Source organism: Apostichopus japonicus, chromosome 4 (assembly GCF_037975245.1).
Source record: "Apostichopus japonicus isolate 1M-3 chromosome 4, ASM3797524v1, whole genome shotgun sequence".
In the NCBI taxonomy this organism is placed as follows: Eukaryota; Metazoa; Echinodermata; class Holothuroidea; order Aspidochirotida; family Stichopodidae; genus Apostichopus; species Apostichopus japonicus.
The window spans coordinates 12569445-12589975 of NC_092564.1; the positions used below are offsets into that span (position 1 = coordinate 12569445).

The window sequence follows — 20531 nt, forward strand, 5'->3', positions numbered from 1 at the left end:
TACAGTAAATTTTCTGCTGTACTAACTAAAACTCACATCTATTCTGGTCTGTATTCAGGGGAAGGGGCTGTAAAGGGGTGGGGGAGATGGCATTGGGTGCGTAAATGTCAGCTTTAACTATCAACTGTCTGCATTTTTCTGGGTAGAGGTTGGTCTTTAGGGAGGGGGGCATAACACTTACTACATCAAATGTCACAAAACAAATTAGTATGGATGCAGAATATAACAATATTTTGCATCTACTCTCCCTTGTACAAAAATAGACCCCTCCCCAGGATGGTCTTTAATAGACAGGTCCATCAAATACACCTCCTCATAAACATTCATGAGCAGGTGTTTGATTTTGAAGATATCAACTCTAAAAGTTTGCTATTGTTAATGTATCTAGACACTAGTATCTTCATCATCATAACCAGAGCAGGAACGATTTTATTTTTCTTTGAAATGTAGAACAAGATAATATTCTTACCAAACTAGCAAGTGTTTTTACGTCATGAGAACATCGTTTGCACCGAATGAATCACATTTTTCAAGAAAAAAAGAACGTAACAAGATATATAATAGAAAATATGAAGATTGAAACTACGTCAGTGATGACATCATAGTTCCACCTGTGTATTATGCTACAGTAACAAAGGGCAAAATTTCTTTGGCAAATATAAGTTTCATTCAATATGTGTGTTAAGAATAAGAAATAAATAGACTTTCAACACTTAGTAACGTAACTTAAAATATTACATGCATATATGTACACGCAAATTACAGTGTCTGTCACACAAATATCCCTTCAACTATCTAGTGAAAAAGTTTTTTACCAAGAGTAATTGTTTCATTCCTCATACGAAAACATCAAGCAAACAATTTTCAACTGTAGGAAACCAGTTTCTATTCAAGAGGCCATGAGCCTTAGTCTATACTGAAACATAACACAACTCAACGGAAGAGGAACACTTTTCATATCTGGAAGGAGAAGTGGAAACAAACGAATTTTCTAGTGTGTAACTTGCTTTGTTATGTCATGTTTGAGAGTAGTTATGAATTGAACTGTAAGACTTATCCAAAGGTCCTATTACATAACCTTCACTGGTCCGCGAGCGACTTTGATAGGGAAATTCCCTCATGTAGCTACTGGTGATGAAGTAACCAATCAAAGATCGCCAAGTTGGCAAAGCTCTGTTTTCTTTGAGACGAATTTAATGACTTTGACACAGTACGCGATCACTTAAATTGAATGCTAACTATCTAAGGGCAGACAAACTAATATTTTTGTGCACAGGAATCATCAATTTCCCATATTTTTTTACGGATTTCTTTTAAAACTATGAAATTGTTTTCGAAAGATGATACCATTTCAGCTTAGATCATATATGAATAATCATACGGATATTTGACCTCCAGAGAATATCGTGTCACACATATGGCCATTCAATCTGTAGTAGAACAAGAACCTGGTTTCTGTATGCCAACATGAAGAAAAGAACTCAAATCATGCAACTAATTATTCCGCTATGTTTGCTGCTTTCTGTTGCCTATGCACAGCTTCCGAAACGGCGTTTCGAGTACAAATACAGCCTCAAAGGACCTCATTTGATGCAGAAAGATGGTTTGGTACCGTTTTGGACGTACAGTGGCAGTGAGTTTCGTTCGTTCAAATAGGCTACATCAGCATACTACATGTTTTGAGTAGTGATAAATGTATAGGCTATAGTGTAGAAACAACACAGCTATCACTCCCATATGGTTTGTATTGTGATGAGTTCTGAAGATAAAATCAAGTTTGGAAAGACCTACCCATAGGCCATAGATGAGTATATCGTCTCCCTGTAAGAAACTGGAATGGTGGTTCCTTCAGGGAAGAAGTAGTAGCTGTGTCTTTGTCGTTGTTTGGGAGTGAAAGCTTCATGCATGGTGTCTGTCATATTACTAATACTTTCATAGGTGTGATTGTGCCATACAGCACTGTTAGCTTAGGCCTTAACAACAGTCAACAACACTTCAGTATGCTAGAAGGTTATTAAAATATCCAGAAGTCTTTACTTACATTGATATTGACACAAGGATACTTAGGATGTAGCTTTACGGGAAAATGATAATGCAAGACAATGCTAAAGTTACCATTTCACCAGGTAAATTTTTCCCATGGATATTCTTTGATAAATTTTAGAAATGATCAGTGTGAAATAGCTTATGGAAAATACCAGTAATTTGTAAGTAATGAAGTCATATGTGTGCAGAGTCTGGTAATATCTGTTTACTGGATTTGAAGAAAAAAACTTCTGTGTAAGTCAATATCATTGTAACGTTGAGGATCTTAAGCTTTCAACAGTTTTTGTTAAGCGGCAACTTATGCAAATATAAATCTAGTAAATGATGGCTAAGCATAAGACAATTCACATAATTTTCAAATTAATTCTGTAAGAATCACTATGTCTTGTGGGCCGTGGCTGGAGTCATGTGATTTTTTCTTTCTTCCATATGGTCATCTGCATAGGTTACATAACACAAATTGCTTATGAATAGACTTCATCTGTGATTCTAAGTCATCAAATAAAATCAATATTTCTGGCTCAATACTTGCCTTTATTTGTTTTTTGTAAAACTAACTTGATATTATATGACCAATTAATTACCACCTCAAAGTTCTTCAAGCTAATCAGCCCAATCACACTGGGCAACAACTTTCGAATGTTCAGGTTGAATAATTATTTTAATAAGAAAGAAAAAAGAAGAAAGGGGGAATGGGGATGAGGATGACCTTCTTCCTATTTAGTTGAGTCTGCATTCAGCGCTGTAACAGATATTCTAACCAAGAAACGTGGCAGCCTGGAAGTAACACATTGCAGCGATTTACGTCTCAAATTAACCAAGCTAAATCCTGATATTAAGGTCCTTGTTCAAGTGCATCAAGCATCCCATTTATCATTGAACTGAACACTCATAGCTGACTTTTATTCCATATCCAATGTTTACAGATAACGATGAACTTTTATATTGTGTATCATAGAGTGAATCGTATTAAAGAGATACCATGAACATTGATTGAATCGTAATGTTCTCTGTTACAGTAAGAGAAAGAAGTGATTGAAAGAATATATGGTGCGTTTTTGTAGAAGTGTTTGGGGAGGAGGAATTAGGAAACACTTCTTCCCCCAGGTGGGGAATCTGAGAGATATTTGGTTGAGAAGTACAGAGCTAGAGTGACTCAGCCAGTTGCAGCTAAGTTAGCTACACAGGAATACAGGAAATGTCTTTCTCTATTTGAAAGTCTAATATACGTGTACTTAAAATTTGAATGTTATTGCAAGTATGGACAGAAAAACAAAAGCAAAACAGTATCACCCATTGTAGCAATATGACGTCTGGCATTGGTCCCAGTGGTAGCACCCTGACACATGGAATAATTCTTCTGGTATATTACAAAAATGCCAGGCAAAATAAGCAAATTGTTATACAAGTGCAAAAATGTGTACACAAGGTACCATAATAATGGTGATTGCATCTTCTCATCAATAATTCATAAAGAGCAGAACTTTGATCTGAATAATAGTAAAACCTGTTTTTTCAGCTTTGTCATATATTTATTGTTTTTGGTGATGTGTCTACCTGTCTAATATCTTGGTTGATCTCCAGCCAGATTAATGGAACAACAGGAAGTGAGTACATGTTTAATATCTTAATATTTATTTTAACAAATTACAAAAACAGGAGGAAAGAAAAGATAAACAGTACCTTACTGTACATGTCAAAAAGAAAAACTTACTAGCGCATGTTTGTATTTGTCAATTGGAAAATAAATAGCTTGACAACATTTGTTTTATTTGCCACAGCCTGAACCTCTTGAAATTTAGTCACATTTGAATGAGGCAGAGCTAGCATTGTTTTTCTTTAGTACATTTCTGACATTCTTTTGTGTTTCTTTACCCTCACAGGTGCCTTGCCAAGTGACGATAAGGTCCGAATCACTCCATCACTGAGAAGCAGAAAAGGTAAAGACAATCAAAATATTTTGCTAAATTATTAGGAAATTTACAAGGAAGATTGCTTGGAAGAAGTGTCTTCAAAGCAGTGTGAAGTGAGATGTTATTCATAATTTAAGCCTGGTAGCTTTATGACAAAATAAAGAGAAAGGAAAAAACTCAAGAAAGTTGAAAATGAGTAAAAAACATTTCAGTGTAGTTGGAACATTATTGCAAATTTGTTTCCAAGGTATTGTCTGCCCTTAAGGAACTATAGTAGATGATGGAATGGGTGTTTGGATTTGGAAATCCAAACTGTATGAAAACTGTGATTGGTTTCTTTTTTCTTGACCAACTTATCATATCGGTTATGCATTGTGATGTCATCTTTGGCAAGTTGCAAAAGAGAATAAAAAAAGTAAACCTGAATTTAAAGTCATTGCTTCAGTTTGCCATCCAGCAAGTTTTGTTGTGGCTTCTTGGGTCTATTGTTGCTTCTTGGGTCTGTTGTTGCATGTTGGGTCTGTTGTTGCTTCTTGGCCTCAAACCATAGATGTTCCAGTCATTTAGTTTTTAACTCTTCCTTCGTGGTTGCTGGCAGTAATCGTCAGATGCTTCATTCCGTTCTGAATATTCTCGCGTATTGTCTAATCATTGATTCCTTTGTTCTAGGTGCTATTTGGGGAAAACACCCTGTTGACTTTGAACACTGGGAGGTAGAAGTCACTTTCAAGGTGACTGGAAGGGGACGAGTTGGCGCTGATGGATTGGTGAGTTCTTCGATGAGCACAACCCATCAGATATATTTACCCTATATGCATTTTGGTTAGTTTTGGCTTGGACAAAAGAATGGAGAAAGCTATTTGTAAAAGTTATTGCATCAGTTGCAGATGCTTGGTTTGAATTTAGAGAATGTTAAAAAATTGGATGGGTTACTATAGTAACTGAGAAGGGGCACATTGAGTGGTTTGAGTTTAAAATAGCTTATCATAAGCTTCTTTTTTTTTTATATCTATATTCCATATCCCATCCACCAGATTCACTCAAATGTGTGTTTGCAAAAATTTTGCAAATGATTTCTTCTTTTTCAAAAGGGGGTAACTAGTTGGCTGTCAGTTTTGACAATTAGTGACAGAAAACATTCGGCCAAATGTAAAAAAAGTGAGATTGGTTTATATGAACTACTGAAGTTTGCCTTGATAAGGACCAGCTGTCCCAATGACAGTCACAAAAATGAAGGATTTAGGAATATGTAGTGTGGCTTAGTAATGATCCATTATTTTGTTGTCATTGCTATCATTGTATTTTATTTGTGGTTTTGCCTTCTAAACCACTCATTTCAGCTTCATCATGCACATCCCATCAGAGCTCCCCCCACCCAGTACCCATCCTACCCCCATCCCTAGTGACCAGCCACCCATTAATTGTTGTAGTTTAACCCATTGAGAAAGTGAGGTAGATACCTTTAGATGTTAAGGGTATCAATTAACATTGTTTTTTTTCTTGTAATTTTCTAGGCCATTTGGTATGTTGAGACACCAGGTATCGAAGGTCCTGTCTACGGTAGCCAGGACAAGTGGGTTGGTCTTGGAATTTTCTTTGATTCGTTCGACAATGATAACCAAAGAAACAACCCATACATTTTGGCTATGAGCAATGACGGTACTAAGGAATATGACCACGCAAACGACGGACTCGTACAACAGTTGGGCGGATGTATGAGAGACTTCAGAAACAAACCCTATGCAGTCAGAGCAAAGATTGAATATTACAAAAATTCCTTAACGGTAAGGGTTGATTTCTTTGTTTTATTTTCCAAATATTTTCTGTCCTCAGTGATAGATTGCGAGTGTTTCAAAAGAAGATTGACATAACTTGTCAAATTTTGGTGGTCAGTATTTAACATGAAAGTATATAGTCCCAGACCTTGAAATCCAAATATTCTTTTAGCGAGTAGATTTTTTGTAACATACATACATTTTTAGGCAAGGTGCTATACTTTTCATCCACTGTAGTACTTTATCATTCTTATCCATGTGTCTGTAGTCCCAAGGCAGCAAATATGCAAAAGCTGGCATTTGTTATTCAAATTTGTCGGAAAGTTTTCTTTTTTTTTCATAACAGAAAGAGGGAAGGTTTATTCCAAACTTTGTATTATATTGACCCGATGTGATGCTGTATGTTAAGATGTTAAGTATGTTTGTTTTTACTTCATAGTGTTAAATTAAGGTTGACATATATGTTGTATTAAGGATAATCTCTCAACTTTCTTTGTTTTAACCATCTTCTAGGTTTACTTCCATAATGGAATGACGAACAATGAATATGCGTACGAACTATGCATGAGAGCAGAGAATGTCGTACTCCCGAAGAAAGGTTACTTTGGTGTTTCTGCTGCCACTGGAGGTCTTGCAGGTGGGTCTCTATTCTTTAGTTTAATTAATTAATTAATTAATTTCATGGTAAGTCTTTTCATGATCACTTGAAGGAAAGTTATTGATGAGACAAACAAGAAACTGTACCTTAATGAATCCAGTAGACAATAAATTGCTCTCCATACAAATTTGAGAAACCCAAGCTATAGACATTCAGGCCTATGTAGTATTGTACAGAGGGTTCCATATGGACTAAATCTTACCTTATTTATGATGTAAATAAGGAATTTGGTAGTCACTTAAAATGCTGCATGGTTTAGAAATAGAGTTGAAGACAAACATATCACTCCTTAAAAATATATCATTTGTTAATATATCTAGGAAGAGAATTTCATTATGGTCTTTCTGGGGATTGATCAGCACATCTGACGTTTAACCAAGGAAGCACTGTCTGTGAACACATGCACATGTAATTCCCTTAGAATGTAGAGCAAATCATCTGTTTGTGACAAAAATCAAACATGATACCAAGTAATTTCATTCCTTTCACAGATGATCACGACGTAATTAAATTCTTGACTCACAGTCTTGATGCAGAGAAGGCAATCATACCAGATGGAGAGGTATGTTGGTCATGTGACCATAAATTAATAAAGCATTATTTATTGAAAAATAGAAGGAAATTTGTCATTTCTACAAACCCTCCCCCCTCCCCCCATACACACACCTGCCATTAAAACGTTCATAGTGAACAATATAAGGGCAATTTTTTTTTGTTTAATTAACCTGTCAAATCCCTCTTGATTTTTTGTTTTATCATTTAGAATATTAATAATATACTTAAAAGGCAGCGAAACCCATTTTTCTCCAGTTTTTATGTAGCTTTTATGTAGTTTTTATTTGAAGTTTTACTTGAATGAAAGAAAAAAGTGTAAATTTGGATCTTTGTTTAGTAAATAGTCTCAAAGGACTACAAGGATAGCCTGTACTCTTTACAAATCCTAACATTTGAATATAACAATGATTTTCTTCTCTTGGCTATCTCTTCCAGTCTACGTCTGGTCACATCACAGATGAAGAAGTCGAAAAATTCAATAAAGAATTTGATGAATATTACGACAAGCTGCAAAAGCAAAAAGATGAGTAAGTAGAAGTAATGGCTGGCTGCATTTAAATTTCTTCCGTCTAGGCTTTTGTAAACCTGGCCGCACATTGTCCGACTGAACATCTCAACTAGACTGCTGTGACCTAGTCCCCAAAAGTTGCCTCGACAGATGCTCTTCTAGGTCTCACGTAGAAAGTATTTCCAAGGGATCAGTTACAATTGTTGAAACTGGGCAGATGCAGTCGTGAACCACTGCACAACTGGTGCCTACTGCCAGTAGGGCAAATGCTTCATGCTTGAGTTTCCCTGACTGAAGCCGACGTATCATAAAACTGAATTATTCCTTAGTCGAAGTGGTGAGCACTCCACACTCTGCCAGACAATCAATCCACAATCTTCCTACCATCCACCTATCGAGTTGAGTCAAGTCACATTCAGTTGGACAGTGTGTGGCAATTTCACAGACAATGACCACTTAGAAGACGGAAACCCTTAAGATTATGAGAGACTCCTTTTGGAGGTTGTGTTGCATCTGACCTTTGACATTTTCTCCATTCCTCTCCTCTCAGTTATCGTGAGAAGCATCCTGATGTGAAAGATGACTATGATGAAGACGACTATGTAAGAACTTTTCGTTTCATAAGTCTTCTCATCAACACGTTAAAATTATCTTTGCAGTTTGACATTTTGTTAGTACGTAAGGATTTAATGGAACATGACGGCAAAGCTTAATGTCTTGAAACAGTATTGATTCATTTCATACATATGGATATATCATGGACAAGTCACAGCTGAGCTTAATGTCTTACTGTGCCTTAAGACAGTCAAAACCACAAGCTAGACATTAAAGTAGAATGCTAAATTTGGCCTATTTTCACATGTATGTTTGTATATTAGTTGCTGGACATTAATTGTTTCATTGTCATTGTCAACACCGACCTGTGATGGATTACACACCTTAACACTTCTTTTCTGTTGATATCAATATGGATTCCCCATTGGTTGGTGTTACCTATGACACCAACCAATGATTTGTTCCATGATTTGTATTTGATAATGATAAAGATTGTGTCATATTTCTGATGTTTGATGATATGTTATGTGGATAACTAAAAATGTGTGTACATAGTGACTTCAGGCAAGCTGATGAGGTTCAATGAGCCAACAAAGTGACAAAAATAAATTCCATTCCACTCTTCACCAACAAAAACTAAAATGACAACATAAGAATAAACTGTTTTTTTCTAAGTCATGGAAGTACTTTTGTTAAAATTTAAAAAAAAAAGGATATTTACTAAACCCCACTAATTTATTTCGAACATTAAATGAAGTTTTGATTGCACCTTGAGAAGTAACCTGTATTTTGTCACCCTTGTCTACAGGCTGTCTTCTTGTATTATCATGTCCTCTGCCGTGTTATGGATCAATTTCTGAAGTAGCATTTTCATCTTCTACTAATACTAAAATTGCTAGTCATACACACTGGTGGCTTTGCCAACTTTGAAAACCAAAGCAGATGTTGTTTTTTAAGCTGTTTCCTTTTGTTTTCTTTTGGGGTTCCCAGTTTGAAGATGATTACACCAGAGATCTTAAAGTTATATTTGAAGGACAAACAAATATTTACAAAAGTATAAGGTGAGTGTGACTATCCTTTCTTCCTTTTTTTGTAATTTGAGAAATAGGAATTTATTTGTTGAAAACAATATTTTGTTTCCCCTATTTGAAGAGAAACAATGCCTTTGGAAAGACTAATAGTGCCAGCCGGGAATCTGAGACAAGTAGAAGGGCAAGCAGGACTATAAACAAAAACTATTTTGTAATTTATAATGTGACAGAAACATTTTAACTTTGTAGAAAAGTTTGGAAGTGATTAAAGATGATAATAAGTGTGCAGAGGTTGCGGAGCAAGTAGGGCATTATAACCCGAATGACACTTGAATGAATGCGAGTGCAAACATACTTAAAGTACTATGCAAATCAAATCATTAATATTCATGTTATTAATATGGACTAGACCAAAAAAAATAAAGGATTGCGGAAGACTGCAGTCACAGTTATGTTTGGACTTTGTCCTTGGGTTAGAAAATATGTGTTTTGCAAATTCTCTGACTAACTATTTCTGCCTTTGTAAAGCAGCAAAAGTAAACAAATTGCAGCTGCTGCATATTGATGAGTGTTTGCATCATAAAGTTTAATGGTTCTGTAAAATTATTGCTATGTAGACAATATCTGAATCATAAAAAATAAGATATGTTGAAAGTGTGTCAGCAGTCGCAGACTCTGATTCTTAGTTGATCATTTATGACAGCTTGTGTTTGTGGAAGATGAAAGGTCAATTTAGATAATAAAAAGCTTTGATTCATGACAATATCAACTTTGAAGAGTTTTGGAGTGCTTCACTTACAGTTGTATATCTAGGCTTTGCTACTGGTTCAGACACAAGGTGCCCTGTTGCTATACCAACCCTTACAAGACACCTTTCCATTACAAGTAAACCTATATAACAATTGCTTACTTATTATTGACACTAACAATTCTGTAATGATTTTTGGTTTCTTGCTGGAAGCAAAGGAACCTATGCTGTCAGGTTGGCGTGTTTATGTGTGTGTCTGGGATTTTGCTCGGGTCTGTGATAACTCAACAATGGAGTGATGGATATTTGCCATACTTGCTATGCAGATGTTTGAGAAGGTGTGCTCTATCATTTTTGGCACAGACCTTATGAATATTAATGAGGTTATGGGGTCAATGTAAAAGTCTTTACAATTACAAAACCTCTGCAATCTTATGTCAGATTGTAACCAAACTTGGTATACAGTTGTTGGTTAATAGCTGGATCATGTAGACTTAATTATTTTGGGACCAGCTGGGCCCATGTTTGGGCTGGGTTGGCCCAAATTTTATTTCCACTTTAAATGCATTTTGGGACATATTCTTTGAGCCTGAATATTGTGATTTAATTTCCGGTTCCAAGGTTTGCTTAATCCTATGTGACTGATCCAAAGTCTAGATCTGAGGTTGCATGGAGAAATAGCAAAGTTGGCATGATTTCTTTATACTATGTTTGATTGGCACATAACATTACTGATGTAGAATCGTTTATTTGCTCACTTACAGTCATTTTAGAGGATTACATGTTGACATAAAAGCTTTTCTTGTTTTCCTACTACATGGATTATTTTGTCTGATCAAATCTCCACAGAACTTTAGAGAAAAAATTGGACGAGATTGTCGGCAGGCAGGAGCGGACCATATCTGCTATCGCTGGAATCAAGGGAGGATCTGTGTCTGCCCCAGCGACACCATCCGGGGGTCCTCCAGGGGGGTCAGGCAGTAATATAGCTAGACACGAAGTAGATACATTATTGAATACACAGAACGATATAACTAGGAAAGTCAGAGATTTACAGTAAGTACTACTTTGCTCTAAACGATTTGAGATTATGGATCGAGCATTGGAAGCAGGTTGATGTATCAAACTAAAGATTGTGTTTGCTGATATCAAGAGTAATTTTACTGTCAACTCTTGCAAGCTTTTAAGAGATTCTCTCAGGAGGTTGTGATCTGTTATCAGTACCCATGCAGAAACCTGGAGACTCAAGAACCTCAGTGTCGTGTATTAAAAAGACAATTAACATATTTGGGCGCTGCCAAATCACAAGAATGTCATTGCTTTGGTTCCTTTCTTTCTTTTTTTGTTTGTTTTGCAGTTAGAAGTTGTATTTGCTTTTTTATTTCTTTTTCATATCCTGCAAATTTACCTATAGATTTTTAAACATAATAATGTCATAGAACTAATATGTGTACGTATTGTATTGTACAATTACCCCATGTCATATAAACATACGAATAATGTCTCAGGTTTTTAAGTGAAGTTATAAGAATATAGTAATGGCACGCCAATCTCCTACCATTGCTAACTTGTTTTGAACATCCTATTTTTACCCTTTTTTCTTGTTTCTTTCAGGAGTGTTATAGGTGATGTTCAGCAGAAGACAGCAGTAATATATAGCAGGGGTGACTCGGGTGGCGGAAAGGATGGTCCCGGTTTCTTAGATCATGAAATTAAGGATAAGCTAAACCAACTGACACATGACGTTAAAGCTATAAGATCTAATCCACAGGTGAGTTTAGGAACTACTTAAAGGGAACAAACTGTTACAAAGAGCAAGAGAGAAAGAGGAGGGAGGGGGGAGGGAGGAGGAGGGGGAGGGAGGGGGAGGCATGGATAGTTGAGGGAGAGGAGGTCAGGAGGAGGATACAAGCTGTAATGGTCTCTCAGTCTTTTTGTAGCCTTTCTAATTTACCCAAACAACCTTGAATAAGATATTATAGTTCATCGATGAGGACATTGAAGGATAAATTGTTGTTTCCATCTGTGTAAGATAGAAAAAGGTCTTTTTATGAATTTAGAGATTTTATGACATGATCTGTATATATAAGCTGTAACTGACATGAGGGCAGGCCACAGATAGCAATCCTTGTATATATTTAGAGAGGCATTTGGAAGCAGCCTAAGTTTCAAGGCAAACTGAAACGTTTGGTGAAGAAAAGGTACACTGACACTGAAATAGATGGGTGTCATGAAGCCAAGGTGACATGAAGGTCACCTGAGGGTGACATGAATGTGACATGAAAGTCACATGAAGGTCACATGAAGGTCACATGAAGGTGGTGGCATGAAGCCAATAAATACATTTAAAAGAAAACACGAAAATGAGATTGGTTTACCAAAAAGAGACCAGGGAAGTATGGAAAGAGTCAAGTGTCAAGTGAACCATCTTTTGTATTTTATAAATTTCAATATTCACTCAAAATCCTTTATGACAATACCCTGCTTGTTTCAGCTTTCCTAGTTCAGTCCTTCTCTCTTTTGCATGGATTTAGTGTCTTATTGTTCAGCAGTTAGTTTAGCTGTCTCTCAACTCTATTTCTAAATACTTTTATTTTACTTTATTTCCTTTAAAGGCTGTTGCTTCAGGTGACTGTCCAGAACCGTCCTGTCTTACATCTCTAACTTTCATCATCTTTGCCGTAGCTCAAACAGCCCTTTTCTTAATTTATTTCATGTATAGGTAAGTTTATATATTATTTCATTTTTCCTGTTTCTTATATCATTTTTCCTTGTCTCTGTCCATTCAGAGTGATAAAAACTTGTTGGTTTTCATCTCACATCTAAAGAAAGCTACCTCTATTCCAGTTTCAACCAGGCAAGATAATCCTTATCTTTCTTACGATGTGTGTATTCTCACCTACCAACCCCCACCTCCCACATTCCCCCACCTCCCTCATTCCCAATGCTTCCAATGCAACACCACAGTTGGTTTATTAGTCTCACTAGTTATTTAACAATAACATTTCTGCCCTGTAACTTATATGCAAATTTGATTATGCCTGGTATATCTGAAAGGTACTTGACAATACTTTAGGTCCCTATCTAAGTGTTGATGCTTGTCTTGAATATAGCAGCCAACTCTTTAAATTGGGGCTTGTACCTCGCAGGGCTATGCCCCTACCCAGCCAGAGGACTAAAGCAGTATATTCAGATGAACTATCAACATTGGTCTCAATCTGATCTTCTTTATAAATTCATAAAATATTTGCAGGAATATGGAAAGTGACAGGGTGTCATTTCTTGTCGAGGCTCGTATTAATATTGTATGAACGATCACTTGGAATAGGATTGCACCTGGCAACTCCCATTAAATGTCCTGTTCTTTCAACAGTTCACCCAAGAGTCAAATGAGAAGCCATCCAGGGGTCTAGACAGAGGATAAAATATGTTCCTCTCTCTTCATATACCAAACTCATCCCCCAAAGTTCATATCATGAAGTCTTTTCCCCTTTGCTTTTTGCATGTTGCAACATTTATTTTATTTTGTGATAATTCTTTGTCCTATCATAATATGGCATATTCAAAAGCATAACAGGGTGTAACTCGCATGATGTCTGTGTTTATGTTCTCTTTTGCCAACTTTCAATTTGGAGTAAAGTATATAGCCAATTGTCGGGCAATTTCCAAGAATTTGATTGTACTCTGTTGGCTTTAACAACAACAAGCTGTTCATCGTATTCAGCACCAACTTCTAGTTTCGATCTTGTCATTTTCTTTCTACACAATGGAAATCATAATAGGGCTGCTCTCTTGAAATTTGTTACAAAAATAAGGAAAAAAACATCTTCCTGATATTATCCAAACTGATAGTACAATATATTAAGGTGTAGTTCAAGCGCATGTGTGGCTAAGGTTGACCTCTCCTTATTGGCTTCTCATATCGAAGTTTGTTTTCTGTACAATTGTACAAGGGCTCTGTACTACTATTACTAATAGTTTCTATGTTTAAAGATGTCTGACAGCTACTCCAAGCGCATTGCACTTACTTTGCGATATTAATCAGCCCCCCCCCCCCGCCCCTTTAGAAACATAACTCAACAAACTCAATGCTAATTAACTTAATGTTCTCAAAATCTAGATTTCAATTTGAAGCCATATGTCATGTTTCTGAAGAAAACCCATCCACCCCTCCCCCCTTCAAAAAAATATATGTATATGTTTTTTTAAATAAATAAAATGTCATTATTAAAAATATCATGTAGAATATTTCTGATAGAGGTGACAATTCAAAAATCACTTTACATTCCATCATTATCAGAGGACTACTGTAAGAGTGCTTCCCTATTAATTAGACAAAACAAACTGTGCACCATTATTGTTGTTATTTTTCTCCTGATTGTTGGGTTTGGTATTTCTGTGTTCTTTTGGAGTATTTTCGTTTCTTTCCCTTACATCGATGGAACCAATTTAATTCTTTAATAATACATTCGACTCATCAGTCATGAGTTCCCTCGTTCGTAATTTAACATTCTTTCAAGATTTTGCTGGAAGCCTCGAAATCTAAACATTCTACCCCTATAAAGACTGATCCCAAAGAGGCATAAAGTCTCCTCAAAAACATTGTAATTTTATCAACATGGTAACTTGTACCTTAATTACTTTGAGTCATATTAAGTCATTACTTCCAAAAATAAATAGATCTTTCAAACCTGTCGTAAAAATCGATAAGAGGGATTTTTCTTTGGCAACACGACTCTTATACAAAGACCCTCTTGTTCTCATTCCTGTTGCAGGAGTTCTCAAGAAGCTGCAGCCAAGAAGTTCTATTAAAAGATCAGAAACCAAAAATTATTTCTGTATCTTGGTCGTAAGACTTAGAGATCAGGCTAGTGCCCTTGGAAAAGAGTCAAGTTTTGGATTTCAGTGGCCTGTATAAGAAAGTATTTGGTCGTAGCCACATTGAAGTATGGATGAAAGAAATCTCAAGCATGAAAATTAGCTACGATGATCAGATGTACCTCAGGGCTTCTTGAATCTTGTATCATTTTTGTTCTGTTCCGTTTGCACTTTTGATGGAAAAACATGCCAAGAAAACATTCCCAGGTCCAGGTTTGAGTTGTTACGATGATTTGGTACCTTTTGAATAAATGTGGTGAATTGAAAACCATTATTTTTAACTTTACACACAGATTGAAAAAAAAAGCCCTCATTCACTTTTAACAACTTTGGTGCTTTTTCTAACTAATATTCATCACTTTCTCCAACCTTTTGGGCATTGACATTTTCAATTTACATTGACAAGTATCGGTTTCAGATTGGGTGTTTTGCATATATCTTCTTTTTTTTTTTTTTTTTGGCTTATGGGAACGGAGAGAGGATGTGATGAGGGGGGGGGGAGGTTGCAGAGATTCATGTTCCATTTGCATGATAGGTTTTCTGTGGTTTTATCACTTGTTTTTATTGTGTTGAGCAAAATGTGGGTTCATTTCTTTAAGAGCTCTGTGACCTCTTCTAAGTGTCATATCTGCTTGTCATTGACTACCCATTAACAGTGCTTTACTCACAGTATGCATTCCTCATCCCTACAAGGTTTACTCAAGGAAATTACAGGTCACATTGCTAATTGAGGTGTTAAAATTAACAGCGTATAAATAATGCGGAGTTGAAGTAACAGAAATTTAACAATGATTTTTATCATTGCGACTGCACTTACGGAGCATGATTGAAAATGATTCTTTCATTAATGTAAATAATCATATTTTAATTATAAAATAATAGTTATGTTAAGGAGAGAGTCAGGTTGTCAGAGTGGCATATGAGGAAGGCAGGGTCCAACATCGGGGAGGGGGTGGGGGGTCGCTGGGGGACCATTGTCACACTAGTGATCATTGGGCTGCCACCTGTCCTCCCCCTCCATCCCTCCACCCCCAAAAGGTCAAACCTTTGTTGAAATCTAGATGAGGATAACAATGTTCCAGTTGAGAGGGGACCTGCAGTTTGAGTACGATGCTGCTAAACGGATACGAAAGTGACTCTGAGATTACATAGTGTATCACTGGCTGTAGTCCCATTATCTGCTCTCATTGTCCACTGTTTCGATCACGGTTGTGTAGGTCTATGTGTAGCAATATTACTCCCAGACCCCGAAAGGAAATGTAAGGTTTGGCAAAGAATGAAGACATGTTCAAACAAAGTTCATCTCTAATTGCGGAATAACTTATTTAAAAAACAAGTTATCCGGTTGTTTGAAGGTTTATTTTTCTGTGATTATTTCTTTCATTCCGTTTCGATCGTAGAGTTTGCTCTTTATTTTAAGAATTTCACTATAAAATTAATGTTATTTATCATGCAAACTTTAAATGTTATGTCTCTGTCTTAATGAGCTTGCTCGAGTCTGCCTATTAGCCAACAAACAAAGAATCAATCACTTGCCTTGAAATCTAAAAATGATGAAGTGATTTCTACAAAGTTATTCCAGCAAAATTTGTGTTTAGCCAGACCTATGCAGTATTCATTCCTTGTGAAATGTATTTCATGATTGTCTTTGTAAGGCCTGCCTGTTAAGAGTACCATGTTAAATAATATTATTCGCTATAATTAAATCCTTTTATTGAAGATCATGTTTTCTTAGATTTGATCAACAGTTCATAGATGGGATGTCGAGTTGATCTAATTTTTAGTCAAAGGTTGTTTCTTTCAGAGAAGCTAATCGAGGTCGACTATGTGAATCACGAAATATAAATCATTTTGCAATAGTGAAGGTATACCAGGCTCAGAATACTTGTAACTCTCATTAAATTTGGAATGTGTATTAGGTTGTTTAGTGACAACAAAAGTATTTTCTGTTTCAGATTATACATACACACACACAAATATATATATATATATGTATGTATATATACATATATATATACATACGTATATATATACATATATATATATATATATTTATACATATATTAATATTTTCTGGTTCACCAGATAAGTGCTTTGGTAAGAATATGATGTAGTGACATAGGTAGTACGATATTTATGTTGTTGTTTTATTATTAATTTATTCTAACTATTATAGCGCCTTGGACATTTTGTTTGGTAGAGGTAGTTATGCAAATTTTTATTTTTCAAAATTGTACACAATAAAATAGAATAAGAACCTGGATGCAAAGTGTTGACAGTCAGAGGGACCCACTGAATAACAAATATATGAAATGAAAATGAAAATAATGGTGCTTGGTAATATATAAACTTTTATAAGTGTTTTATTTAGAATTAAGAAATGTTAACCGAAAAAGACAATATTAGTTCAGTTATGAGACTGAAAACTGTGTGTTATATAAGTTTACATGTTTGTACTGTTTACCTAACACTTAAGTTAATATTTGCTTGACTGAATCACCCACATTTTCAAGAATACTATTTATTTCTTTTTCTGAGGGAACATGATGTAATTATTTTGGGAGTTAAGGGGGAGGGGGGGGGGGTGGTGGGATTTCAGGTTTCAAATTACTGTTATATTGTAAAGCCGTTAATATAATATTAGTCATTGATATGTAAGATGTCTAGACCATTTAGCGGATTTATAATCAGTGGGATGAACCAGTCATTCACCAGTGAGTGGTTCTGGTGGATGTGCTGCAGGAGGAAGGGAGGGGGGGGCAGGTGAGGGGTGGGGGGTAGTGACTGATGAGTAGGGTGATAATGGTGGCAGCAGGACTAGATAATTCACTTCTAGATTACTCCTTTTGTAATGGTTTGTGGTGTGGTTAACATGACCTAAATTAATTTTGAGTGTTAAGGCTAATTAAAAAACCAACAGTGCATTGTGAGAGCTTTTCATGACCAGCTTATTTCATGTTTTAGTTCATGTAAAGAAATAATTTCGGATTAATGATAACCTAATTTTTCTTGCCTGATATTTGGTTGAAATTTGAAAAAGAAGTTGTTTCTTTTGACCTGCCTACTAAATTCCTAAACTACAGAAGAATTTCTTCCTTTGAGCAAGAACTCCTATGAAGTCAAATGTTGTCTGCTTTATTTGTAAGTTAAGACATTAAATTTCTTGCTTGAAGGTCTCCACATCTCTTCAATTCCAGTAGCACATTTTATATCATAGACTAATTCCGTTGTTTGTGATGATGTTTAAAATGAAATGACCGTCGTCTTGCCTATTGTAGGATAGGAAGTGTAAGATGTCATAATGTCTCAATTAGAATAGTTTTTCCATTGACATATCTGGCTCAAACTGATCAGTTTTATTGTGTTTTTTTTTATTATTTTGTAAAGTGAGTTCATTAGGAGCATTTTAGGAGTATTAGCTCAGTGTTAGAAACTCTGGTGCCTTTCAATCAGAGTTCGAGTCACTCCAAGATTAATGTATGTTGTCCAGTTACAGAGTTGTTGACATTTGACAATTCATAATCATGGATGTTAAATATGAATGTAAGAGACTGACTTCGGTCAGCTTGCGGCTTTGATAAGCCAAATGATGGCTTCTTCTCGAGTTCCTGCTTGCAGGAGGATCTAAAATACATACATACACACATACATTACTACAGCATCACGATATGCTAGACAGGTTATGTGTAGTAGTCACCTGCAGTGTTGCCAAGCTCAGAGATTTTATCTTTTTAAGTATCTGGTTAGTGTCAGAACGTCATTTTGGAACACTCCTTAAGCAACATTAACATGCAATGTTAACCATAATTGGAACAAATAATTTTGAAAAGCGTTTGATGAGAGTTTGTCTGTTATATCATCATATAAAACTTAATAAAAAGGATTGAAATTCATCTTACCTTAAAAGAGCAACTTCACTGATCCCAAATTTTTTAGGTTTTTTTCTTCAAGGATATTTTCCACTAAAATTAATTTCAGACTTCAAAGAGGATGACCCTTTAGATTTCACAATCCATCTGCAACAATATTAACTTTCGAGGTAGAACAAAAAAAAACCGGTGCTTACAGTTTTAGAAGTTTGTTTCCAATTTTAGGGTTGTCCAGTATACTTTCGGGCCAGTACTGTTTATGTGGAATGCATCTGTTCAGCATGATTCAGTTTAATGCCTATGGTTGATAAGAGTAAAATCTTTTAGATGCATTTCATGTTTGGAATTTTGATTTACATTTCAAATCTTTAATATATTGTGATTGCTTAGTGTATCCAGCACTAACAGGGTAGAATATCTGAATTATAATGTTATTAGCTGCAAGTTCATATATAATTTTTTTTCTTTTTGCCTTAGTTTAAACTTGTACAAATCACTTCAGTCGGGAATAGGTTTATTTAATGTTCATTAACATCTAAGTATATTCCACCTTGCACTGATTATATCTGTTATGACCACTTAGGTTGGGAGAGGGAGGTGGGGGGGGGGGGAGGGTTGGGAAGGAGTGAAGAGTTTAATAATTAACATGCCAACATTTTTCTCTTCCTTCCTTGAAACATTCCTTGTCAATTTGTTAGTGTTTGTTTAAGCGGTGGTAGTATGTTTTAACCTGTGTTTTATCTTGGTCTATCAACCTTTCCCCGTTGATGCCCTAAGATTTATTTTCATTGTGTGTAACTTCCAATAAATAATAGTCTTCTTTCGTCACTATGTGTATTTTATTCGGCACCTTTCAATTTCTTTTCTTTTCTGTTTTTTTTTTGTCTATATAATTAATCCGCAGTTATTTTATAATCATTGTATTATTGATTCATATTATTTTCTGTATTTGGCCGTTGAGGGATTCTCTACGGAAAGATCAGATGCCAATAAGGAAGTTAATTTATGTCTTGCCATATACCATTATCACCTGACCCTCACCTGATCTCAATCTAGTTTCATGGAAATATAATGCGATGCAAAGGATTAAAACATTTTAAATGCCGAATTGATATACATTTTTCTTCAAACTTTCTCATTCTATAAACTTTTCAATAAAGTCCTGCGTAGCTCATTTTCACAATGTAAGCCACTTTCCTTGGATTGATAGCAAATCAACATCTGTCTAAACTAGCAGAAAAAGGCCAGTGTTTTTTTTTTCTTCTGGAAAATGGCAGTAAATAGCCTGAGTTTGAAGGCCTGCTACTCTCAAAATTTTGAAACAGTTGGCCATTGGATTAAAAAACTGTCCTCGCACATCTGACCAAAGCAAACTTATTTTGATGCAAAATTTTCTTATATGCATGTTTCATTTTCTTTTTGGATGCAGAATAAGATTGTCGTTGACTGTTGCTAGGGTAACCAAGCAGATTAAACAAATTGTCTCCTCATTTATTCCTAGGTCGTTAAGTTGAACGTGACAAATTTCTGAATTCATAAAATGATGTGTCAAAAGATAACTCCCCCCCCCCCCACCCCCCGGTTTTTATTTTTTGTTTTTAATGTGAGCATGTTGATTTCTAACTCATAACATTTTATTGATCTTCTGACTTGATTCTACATCCTCTTTCTTATGTCAAAGTTCATCCCTTCTTTGGTTTTGTTGGTTCGTGGGAAAGATTACTATATGTCATAGTTTTAGGGCTATATTCAATAAAATGTGCAAATTTTCATTTCATGTCTCCGTGATTATTGCTGGCTGTCCAATACGTGGCAGTCGGGCGACCCGTTCTTTTATACACTGATTTTTTCCATTTACTAAGCACATCATACTATTACATGAGCAAAACCATTAATCACAAAGAAATACATTTCAATTGTGGTTATTATTAAAGGAATTAATGCTTTCCTTGGATGGAAAATGCATTGAAGTTTCGATTACTTCATTGCAATAGA

At 35.6% G+C, this 20531-nt stretch overlaps 1 protein-coding gene across 2 annotated transcripts; it reads left to right on the forward strand.

The window, feature by feature from the left end:
- The first annotated feature begins 1340 nt into the window (after positions 1–1340).
- LOC139966480 (protein ERGIC-53-like) lies at positions 1341–20306 on the forward strand. 2 transcript variants are annotated; one of them, XM_071969522.1, is made up of 13 exons: positions 1341–1633; positions 3930–3986; positions 4629–4726; positions 5474–5743; positions 6248–6371; positions 6884–6954; positions 7383–7474; positions 8006–8057; positions 9001–9071; positions 10639–10845; positions 11404–11560; positions 12405–12511; positions 13163–14511. In XM_071969522.1, the coding sequence occupies exons 1-13, from the start codon at positions 1468–1470 to the stop codon at positions 13200–13202; spliced, it is 1512 nt and encodes a 503-aa protein (XP_071825623.1). In that variant the 5' UTR covers positions 1341–1467; the 3' UTR covers positions 13203–14511. The 2 variants fall into 2 exon arrangements, with proteins under 2 accessions (XP_071825623.1, XP_071825624.1); XM_071969523.1 differs by lacking the exon at positions 13163–14511 and adding an exon at positions 14565–20306 and having other exon boundaries at positions 1350–1633.
- The last annotated feature ends 225 nt before the right edge of the window (positions 20307–20531 follow it).